This window comes from Rhineura floridana, chromosome 5, assembly GCF_030035675.1.
Source record: "Rhineura floridana isolate rRhiFlo1 chromosome 5, rRhiFlo1.hap2, whole genome shotgun sequence".
Lineage (NCBI taxonomy): Eukaryota > Metazoa > Chordata > Lepidosauria > Squamata > Rhineuridae > Rhineura > Rhineura floridana.
Genome location: NC_084484.1, coordinates 95,518,608 through 95,529,052, shown reverse-complemented (window position 1 = coordinate 95,529,052; position 10,445 = coordinate 95,518,608). Strand labels below are relative to the sequence as shown.

The 10,445-nt window shown below is 41.8% G+C and overlaps 1 protein-coding gene across 1 annotated transcript in view; it reads left to right on the top strand.

The window, feature by feature from the left end:
- The first annotated feature begins 215 nt into the window (after positions 1-215).
- Positions 216-10,445, top strand: part of UBASH3A (ubiquitin associated and SH3 domain containing A) — a 32,352-nt gene continuing 22,122 nt past the window's right edge. Inside the window, exons 1-5 of the mRNA XM_061629461.1 lie at positions 216-328; positions 3,665-3,718; positions 6,611-6,797; positions 8,363-8,561; positions 9,221-9,390. Of these exons, the coding sequence (XP_061485445.1) occupies positions 216-328; positions 3,665-3,718; positions 6,611-6,797; positions 8,363-8,561; positions 9,221-9,390 (723 nt within the window). The remainder of the gene's footprint in view (positions 329-3,664; positions 3,719-6,610; positions 6,798-8,362; positions 8,562-9,220; positions 9,391-10,445) is intronic.

The window sequence follows — 10,445 nt, the reverse complement described above, 5'->3', positions numbered from 1 at the left end:
CTCATGGGACCTACCATGTGAGTTGCATTCAGTTTTTCCTTTTCAGCCTGCTTACAGTAGTAATTGCATGAACCATGCTATGCTGCAAAAACAGGATATCAGCTTGTGTGAAAAACCTCGGAGGAGGTTTTTGAGGTTTTGATTTTTTATCTTCATCTCTCAACTCTTTCTCTATGTATTTGTCTACATACATTCACTAAAGAGAAAGAGAAGAGATGGCGGAGGCCAAGACACCACTCTATGCAAAGGTCTTGAACAAGTACAAATACAGAAGTACCCAGTCCTTACTGGAGCCTCTCTTGGCCGCTGGGTTCCCCGTACATACGGCGTGAGTACCTTTGTTGTTACATTGCCACAAAAATCCTCTCCTATCTCTTTGTAAAAGTCTAACCTAAAAGACCACGTGGAACCATCAACAATTCCTTTGTTGCAGAATGTCTTCTTCTGTATCACAGCAAGCTCAGGTTTGGGTTGGATTTCACAAAAAAACTAATGAGTATGCTAGTTTTTTTCAGTCCTACCTTTTGGGGGAAAGGATTTGGCATAGTTTTAAAGTACAGTCATGATATATTGCTGTGCCTGCATCTTGTTTCAGATTTGCCAAGGCTAAAACCCTGTTTTAGGATGAGAACTATAGGAGAGCATGAAACCCTAGCAATAATTAGCAAATGCATTGTGGAATAAATGGATCCCGCAGGAAATCTCAGATCTTAATATGCTTAATAATAATACTAACATTAATAACCTTAATATTTATTATTTATATAGTGCCAAATCTAAGTGCTATACAAAATGTTTAAAAGATAGGCTTTGCCCTCAGGCTTGCAACAATCTCACTAACCTAACTAATGGTGCTTCATTACATCTCCTTTTTTTGACCATCTGATACCATTTTGAGTGAGGCCTTGCAGGAGATGGCTTCCACACAAGTGATTGCAATAACCATTTTTGTTATGGTTTATAATCCTGTGGCACTAGACTGTTGAAACTGATGAACAGAAGAAAGCGCAAAGCCACTTGCTCAGGAAAACAGTGGGCATGTGATCCACATAAAGCCTTATCACTCACTGGAGAAAAGGCAGAAATGGGCAAGGCAGGGAATAATTTGCCCTTGGAAATATTGAGGGAAGCATAACACAGAATCATAGAATAGTAGAGTTGGAAGGGGCCTATAAAGCCATCAAGTCCAAACCTCTGCTCAATGCAGGAATCCAAATTAAAGACTATACAACAAGTGGCTGTGCAACTACCTCTTGCATGCCTCCCGTGCTGGAGATCCTACCACTTCCCTAGGTAATTGGTTCCATTGTCATACTGCTCTAACAGTTAGCAATGTTTTTGTGATGTTCAGTCAAAATCTGGCTTCCTGTAACTTGAGTTCATTATTCCATGTCCTGCACTCTGAGATAGGGTTACTAGATCTCCATGTTGTAGCCTAAAACTCCAGTTTTGGGGGGTCCCCACCAGGTCTCTGGCTGCCTCACCTTAATCTCCGGACTTTCAGCTTCATTTTTTTAAAAAATTAAGTTTCTAGGTGGTCTGGTTCCAGAGACATACACCAAAACGTCAGCTCCCCCCCCCACAACTTCTTAGTTGCTCTAAGTTCTGCCCTAATCCCTGCCCTTTCAGGTTTTTAGCCAATAAGGAGTCAGGGTTGTGACTGACAAAGAATTATAGAGCCAAACATGTAGAGTCAAATTGAATTGTCTCTTTTTTTAATTCCCACGCATGCACAGGTTTGTGGATGTGCAAAAGGGCAAAGTTAATGGACCCCCTCCCCAAGTGCAAGCAAGATAAATGTCTGGGCTGTTACATATAACATAGTGCATATTAAGGATGGGAGCCACAGGTTACTCCCGATTCCATTCAATTTGTCAAACTGGGAAGCAAATCCCTTTCCGTGTTCAATTGATTCCCACTATCTCCTACTGTTACCATTTTGAAAGGGTTTTCCTTCTGCCCAGTGCACCTACCAAATATCCTCTTCATGCTTCCTCCTCCCAAATTGTATTAGATCCTCCACTGCCCACCACGGGAGAAAGCAATAGATCATCTATCATTCAGTTTCAGGTTAGCAAAGGGAGGACCCAGATTAGTTTCAGGCTCAGAGTAAAAGAACACAACTTACAGTGTGTGCGCTCACACACACACACACACACAGAGCCAGACCAAGAGAGAGAGAGAGAGAGAAAGAGATCTGGCTGCCTGGAGGGAGAGAAGCTGATATCTCCTTTCTCTGGTTCCCCAATTATTGCCTCTTTGATATGTTTGACTCTCCTTCCCATCCCTATCAGTAGTTGGGCAGGAAAAGAGAGGCTTTGCCTGCTGTTGGATTGGCTGCAAGATCAATACCATGTTAAAATATTAGAGTTTGCTCTTCTCCCCTCCTTCCCCCATCATCCCAAGGAAGCTCAGTGAAAAACCTCCTCCTTTAAATGCCATGTTTTCAATGAATTGTTTGCGTAATATTGCAAAATAGCTTCTAAGTGGAAATATTATTCATTAAACATTTGATTTTACGTTTGATTGCAAAATAGTAGTTTTGGGGGGGGGAAACCCAATGCAATACAGTTACAGACATCAGAAGGAGGAAGTACCCCAGTTCATTACCAGAAGCAGGAATGAACAGCAAAGAAGGAGGAGGTATGGACAGAGGGTGGATCCAACTTCAGTACTGGAAATGCAACTGGCTGTTAGGGGGGAAGGAGACAGGGCTTGGCATATGACAGAAGAATGCCCATGGACCACCTACTGCAGGAAAGTCCATGGCATTGCATCTGAGTGCACGGGTGTGAATGCGATTGATTATCAATACAGAAAAGGATATTGTTTTTTGGTGGTATTTCTAATGCGAATTTGTGAATGCGAAAATCCATACTGGCTTGCAACATCATATGGATGACGGTGAATTAATGAGGCCACAAAGCAATAACATTGCAGATTACACAGTCATATGGACAGGCCCTTAGTTTGAGAAGTGAGCATTAGGTCATTTCTCAGGAAAGTGCAAAATGAATCCAATTTCTCCTTCATCCCTATATTATCAACTCACAAGGCCTTTCTCAACCTCATATCAGTCCAGCTGCCAAGGCCTCTCACACACAGCTTCTGTGTGTCAACAAAAACCATACTGACCCATAGTAAGCCTCTCTGCAGACTGGGAATGTTGGACTACAACTCTGTCATCTTTCATCATTGACCATGCTGGTTGGGGCTGTTAGGAATTGGGAGTTGTACAACATCTGGAGGGCCACAGGTTCCCCATCCCTGTTGCAGGCAAACGTTACACACAGCCAACCCTTTCTACTGCTGTTTGATTCATTTTGATTCATCATGGCTGTTTTGAGGTTTGCTGAATCCAGTGGGTCTTTGAGTCTGGCAGGACTGGATTAACAAAGCTGTCAATTAAAATCCATTGTGATGAATCAACTAAGATTTCTTTATCTGGGTGATAATCCTAGTATTGAAATAGTGGGAAAACTAACAACTGGCTAAAATACACCATAGGCAAAAGTATTCTAAGTATCAAAGTCTAAATTTAGCCAATGCAGTAGGTCATTATGTTCAGAAAACTTCCCTCAGTCAAATGCCAGAAGGACAGCATACTGTTCAAATATGATTATGGCTTTGTTTTCACACAGTGCCTTCATTGTACTTTTCTTAGGCTAAAAGCTTTGGCAGCTACTGGACAAAAGACAGCAGAAGAAGCTGCAAAATGGTGAGTGTGCAAAAGCTGTACTTCTGAATAATGTGAATTAGCAAGCATTGTTCCATCTAGTGTTTTCTCCCCCTAACTGAATATGACTGGAACTGATGCTGCAAGATCACAGCAAATCCAAATATAACTTTTAACAACAGAATGAGAATGTGCAGTATGATTGCATATTAGATTAAGTATTTTAACAATAGGCAATAAGGCTGCCTGTGGGATATATGAGGTTGTCATCTCTGCCCCATTTTTGTACCGCTGATTACTTGTGATTCTAGAAGAGAAACAAATGACTGTGACCAAAATGATTGGGGGTGAGGGGGCAAGGTTGCAGATATGCACCAGCAAGGTACTGTCAAGGGTGTAGTCATCCAAGGTCACAGGAGGTTGTAGACCCCTTACTTTTTTAGGAGCAGAGTCCCAGTCAAGCCCCTATATACGAGCCAATCATCATGAAAGGGGAGTGTATTAGACACTGAGAAAAGACCTTGTCCTTTCATGCTGATTGGAGCCAATCAGCATGAAAGGAGATGAGTCAGCCACTGAGAAGTCTCTTTAGTAGCTAACATACAGGCTCCCCTCTGATGCTGATTAGCTCCTAGATACGTCCGTTGTAGTGGAGTGTGGACACGGAGAGCAAAGGAGATGAGGGAAAGTGGAAAGGGATTGTAGCTCTGAGCAGGGCCGGCCCCAGGCATGCTGGGGTCCTTGGGCCCCAGCCTGCCCTGGGCCCCAGCACCCACACGCACACACCACCTACCTACCAGGCAGGCGGAGGAGCAGGAGGTTGGGTGGGTGAGGGGGGCAGGATAGTGGGTGAGCGAAGGGGGGCTCAGGGGAGGGTGAGCAAGCGGGGTAGAGGGTGAGTGAGCAAGTAGGTGGGGGAGGGTGACCAGGGGGGCAGGATGGTGGGTGAGTGAGTGAGCAGGGGGATGAGAGGGAAGGGGAAGAGGGTGGGTGGGTGGGTACAGGTGACAGTGAGCGAGCAGGTGAGCACGGGCCGGTGAGAGGACAGGCAGTTCCCTCCCTGTGATCCTCTCTGCCACAGAAGGTCGGGCAGGCAAGGGAGGCAGGATGGCGGGCAAGCGAGTGGGGGGCACATGGGAGGGCGAGCGAGCAGGGGAGAGGGTGAGCGAGCAAGCGGGGGGGAGGGCGACCAGTGGGGACAGGACGGCAGGCGAGCGAGTGAGTGAGTGGGGGGAGGGTGGGCATGGGCTGGCGAGCGGGCAGGCAGCTCCCTCCCTACAATCCTCCCTGCCGAGGAAGGTGAGTGCTACTCCACTACCATGGAGAGGGCCTAGCTGTGATTATGATCAAGGGACCTTGCACTTCTGAATTCACCTCTACACTACTGGGTACTGTTGGTCATTGTTTTCCCCATCCTATTTTTAACTAATTAATTCTACTCCCCCCATCAATGCACATTTGAAAAGAAAGAGGCCTCATCAGTGGCTACAACCAGACACCAGAACTCCCTCCCAGGGAGGCTCACTAATGGTCTTTTATTAAATTGTCAAAACCTTTCTTTTTAGGAAGGCTTTTATGTTGCTTCCTTTGTAAAGAGGTAGAACTGTTGTGGTTACATTTTTTTATGGTTGCTGCATTTTCTATTTTCTCTACCCTTTCAGACTGCTTTCTTGAATTTATTCTCAGTATTCTATCAAATTGTTTTCAAATGGCTAAGTTTTAACTCTGTTGTTAGTTGCCTTGGGCTAATTGAAGAAAGTCAGGGTATAAATAAATGATGTTTTAGAGTAGCAGAGAATGGGCCCTTCCACAGGGAGGTTACTTACAAGGGGGCAGAGAACAATATATTCAAACGTGGTAACACATTAGCCCCATGGGTGGTTTGTTTTTAAAGGAATCTCCACAAGAGGAGAATCAGCCATGCAGAGGCACTTTTAAACTTTCGTTGAAAATGCAAATTACATGGCAAAGCAATGCTATGATCAATATGTTTTAACATTTGAATGTGATTTCAAGAAATTTAGCACTTATATTTAACAACGGTCTTCTCCATCATCTCTTACAGTACTGGCAATTGGAACAGTCCCGTTCTTTGAGTACTGGTTTGTTATATTCTTGCCACAATTTACGGGCAACATACACAACCCGCACCCTAACCCCCACCCTAGCTTCTTAACAGCCTCAAAAAGTTTGATACTTGGAATTTTTTAAAAAAGGTAAATCTCACATCAAATCATATGACTTGACAATAATTGACTCCCTTTTCATTGGTTGGCTGGGCAGTTTTTTTTCTGATGACGGTGTGATTCTAAATTCTTGCTTTGTGGGACTACTTTGTCCTCATTTTTTATCAGATATTCTATTTTGTTTGAGGAATATCACTCCTCTCTTTTCATTCCAAAACAGCTTTATCTGACACAATGATGGTAGTGATAATGGCAGCTGAAGAGTGCTTGGCAAAAGGATTTTTCAATATAAGTCATCTTGCACCAGGCTGTTGCATTTCTAATTTTTTTTAAAAAAAATAATCATTTCTTTTAACATTTGGCATCAGGCACATGCTTCACCCAAGTGTCTTAGGTTGCCTGGCTGCAGATTTATAAACTCACAACACCTCAGACTCAAACCTAGGCCTTCCTGTCTCCCAGGTACATGAAGAGGGTATAGAGGTGCTTCTTTGCACTTTGGATTGGCTCTTGCATTCTAAGAAACTCCCAGCTGCCCTTTAGGAATGCCTGTTTATTACAGAGGGACAAGATCTGTTTGCATGAGGAAATGGAGTTACATAAATACTGGTATAATCTGTAGAGCCTAAAAAAGAATTTTGGCTCTGATACACTTAAACTGTCACAGACAGTGCAGTCTTAACCAGAAGATCAGCAGGATGCTTCCCCCAAAGTTGATATGTTTTGACTGTTCCCCTCTTAACTCTAGGTTGCATTCACACTGCAATGATCCTTGTTTGGAAGACCCAATCCCTCAGGAATATGCCCTCTATTTGTGCCCAACGGGCCCTTTGAGTGATGTACTGATGGAGTTTTGGAGAGAAAGCAAACAACAATGTGGAAAAAATAAAGCCCATGAAGGTTTCCCACACATCACGCTTTCTGAATTCTTTACGGTGAGTGAGCCACACATTTCTTGTGTAATAACAATGACTGAAGTGCTATCATGGATAAATATACTTCCTGGTATTTGGTGGTGGTGGTGGTTCATTTAAGCTATTATTTTCAGGTATTATGTAACTGTAAGCATTAGGGATGAGAGAATCTGTCAGTTTTGGTTCTCTCAGTTTCTAATTTTTCCAATCTTAAATTCAGTTCTCCACATGTGCGATTTTTTTAAAAAAAATCCTCATGAAAATTCATGACCATTTTAGTGTGAATTTCTCCTAAGAGACACATTTTTCTATGCCGTTTTAAGTAACATACACATTATTTATTTATTTATTTTATTTATTTAAAACATCATAAAAACAGATCTTAAAATACATTAGAACAAAACAGTGTTAAAAACTTTTTTTTAAAAAAAGCAACTTTAAAAAAGAATTAAAACATTATTAAAAACATATTAAGCAATTCTAACACAGACGCAGACTGGGATAAGTCTCAACCTAAGAGACTTGAAAGAGGAAAGTCTTCAAAAGGTGCCAAAAAGATAGCACCTTCCCAATATTCTTGCAAGTGATTTCTCCTAATATGATGCATTTTTGTATGTTATCTTCAATAATATATGCATTTTATGCACATTTTCCCCAAATATATGCATTATTGAAAACAATGCTTGGTTGGAGAATGGCATCACAAAATTTAACTAAGGATGAATTTCGAAGGATAGCTGTGTTTCAGTTCACACATTGTTTTGGGAAGTGCAGATTTGATAGATTTGCTTTTCATGCAAACTTAATCAAATTTCTGGCCCATCCCTCATAAGCATCTAGCAGGTGTGAGACCATGTGCCAGCTCCATCCCCTCCACCCTCAAGGTCTGAAAGGAGCTTATGTGTGTTTGCCTGAATGCCCTTACAAGCCTCCCTGTTATCAGGAACTTCAATCCCTCCATCTTCTTCATGTTGAATGAGGCAAAGGCAACAAGGCTGGTGCATATGACCCCAAACCTTTTACAGTTTTATAACATCTGAAGAGGGCTGGAATCCCTCTCTGGATATGTAAAATGTACGTTGCACTCAATTTTAGCCAAGGATCAGCCTCAGAATCTATTTCCAATGCTTGCCATTCCTTATCCATCCATTTTCAATTTGCTGTTTGCCCTGTTCTCATCGTGTTAAGTATATCATTCCATCTATTTTCAGTGTTCACGAATGAGTTGCTTACATAGCCAAAACAATACCACTGGTGCATAAGAACCAGCTATCACCAGATATGGGAATGCTCCAAGACTTGCAGAAGTTCAAAACAGTCTTGGGGGGGGGATTCTAAAGGTGGGGGTGCTAAAAGCAGCCTAAAAAAGGCATGCTTGGTGATTTCAGAATACTGAATGACTTCTTGGGGAAGGGAATGAAAAATCGGGTGGGCAGGGGGATGAAATGGAATCATGTGGAGGAGGGAATGGCTGGCTGACTGAAACACTTGACACTGCAACCTTTTGTTGCAGATCCTACAGTTTAGGAATCTGCCTGAAGCAAGAGGGTCCACTGAAAGCCTGTAACTGATGTGTTTTATTTTAGTGTGAAGACCAAAAAGTTGATGGCTTATATGAAGCCTTAAAAAGAGCAGGCGACAGGTTTTCCAGTTGCTTCCCGGCAATCATCTCCTTATCACTACATTCCTCCAGTACCTACATTGGCTTCTTCGTTAGCGATGGGCCTGCAAATATCATCAAATCATTTGCTGCAGCTTTTGCCTCAGAGGCTATGGTCTTAGCAGGTAACCACTTTGACAAAATGGAAGTCATTATCCCTGATTTTAGCATGTGTTTTAAATTGTTTTTATATTATTTTAAATTTTAAAATTGTGTTTTAAATTGTTTTTAAAATATGTGTTTTAAATTGAATATTTGTTTTAATGTTTTTGGTTGCTGTAAACCGCCCAGAGAGCTTCGGCTATGGGGCGGTATACAAGTGCAATAAATAAATAAATAAATGAATTTTATCTGTTTCAAAGCACCAAGGGGTATGTAACTTTTGCATACATAAACGGATAATCTGCCCCCTTCATTTCAGTGTCAGGAAAAGCTCTGCATGAATTTCCTCATGGCACTTGCAGCCCTTTCTCTGACATCAGGCTGCATCAGACAGCCCCTTCTGGTGTGCACCTTTGTGAGGACATTGGAGCCTGCATTGGTGTACTCAGGCTGCAACCCTATCAACTCACTTCTGAGTAGACATTCATAGGATTACACAGTGAATTAAAACTATGACACAAAACTTTATAGAATACAACTCTGGGAATCACAGAGTGAAAAGTAATTTCATCCTGCAATACAGTGTGATGGTTGTTGTTGTTGTCACCATCATCATCATTATTTTTATTTATTTATTTTAAAATATTTCTATTTTTAAAAAGATAAATATTTTTATCTGTAGATTGCTGTATAAAACCTTCAACAAAACAGCTCCACCTTACAATGGCCAACAAATTTTATCCTCACCATCAAAAGACTTTGGAACAGCTGGCCAAATCAATAAATTCTAAGCAAAACTGCCAGTGGACAGCAGTTCTGTATTCCAGAGATATGCGATTTGTACATTACCAGGTGCGTACATTACTAGATACTAGGTATGTGCACTGGCCACAAAATTTAACTTGTATTCTGTAGCTTTGGGAAGCAGCTTAATCTGTTTCAGAATTGCAATGTGTCTTTGCAATTTGACTCATTATTTGAGATCAAATTAGATCTATTAAAAACAAAGCTCTATTCCCCACCCCCATTCAGTATAATGTGGAATCTAAAAACGGCCATAATTTTTTTCCTGTTCACAGAAGTGGATGAAATTTGCAGGCACAGCAACTCTTCCATAATTGTTTGCAGATACATCTAGGGGATTTTACACAGGGTACCTTTAAAGTTTGATTCTTAATAACAAAATTTAAACCCTATAACTTTTTCACTTTGGGCCAGAATTGGATGTAATTTGCAGGCTTTGTCACCTCACCCCATCAGAAGATGGGATGACTCCTGCCAAATTGATAGCAGCAGTTGTTCTCCAGCAACTGCAGGATTTACTATTTTGGGATGGGTACAACAGGAATCAGAGGGGTTGGGGTGGGAAAAAAGGGCATAGATCCCGAAGAGTAACGAAGATGGGAAAATGTCATCCCCCAGCAAGGACCCTGTTACCCCAAGGATTGTTGTTGTTGGAATTCTCATCCCATCCACAAACACACACACGAATTTTGGGGAATACAATGGAGAACTCTATTGACTTGCATTTGGAAAATTATATATTCACATGAAACACAGTTTTTAATCCCTCCCCCAAATCACTATGATTGAAATGCTTTGGTAAAATAATTCACTATGATTAAAAGCTAGACCTATCCATCAAAATGAAAGAACCCCCATCTCTCCCTCCCCTCCCCTTTCAAACTCTGAGCATTTCCCTAGTCTGCTTGGTTTTGTTTCTTGGGGAGAAAAACACACAGCCGCTTTTCGTGTTTTTGGGGCAGCTGAATCCACAGAGCAACTTGGAAGTGTAGGGAGTCCCTTATCCTCCTTGCTAAAGGTGTGATCCAACTCAGAAATGTGAGAACCCTGTCTGAATCTATTAACTTTGTAATTTGGGTTACACACAGAGCCAATACACATCC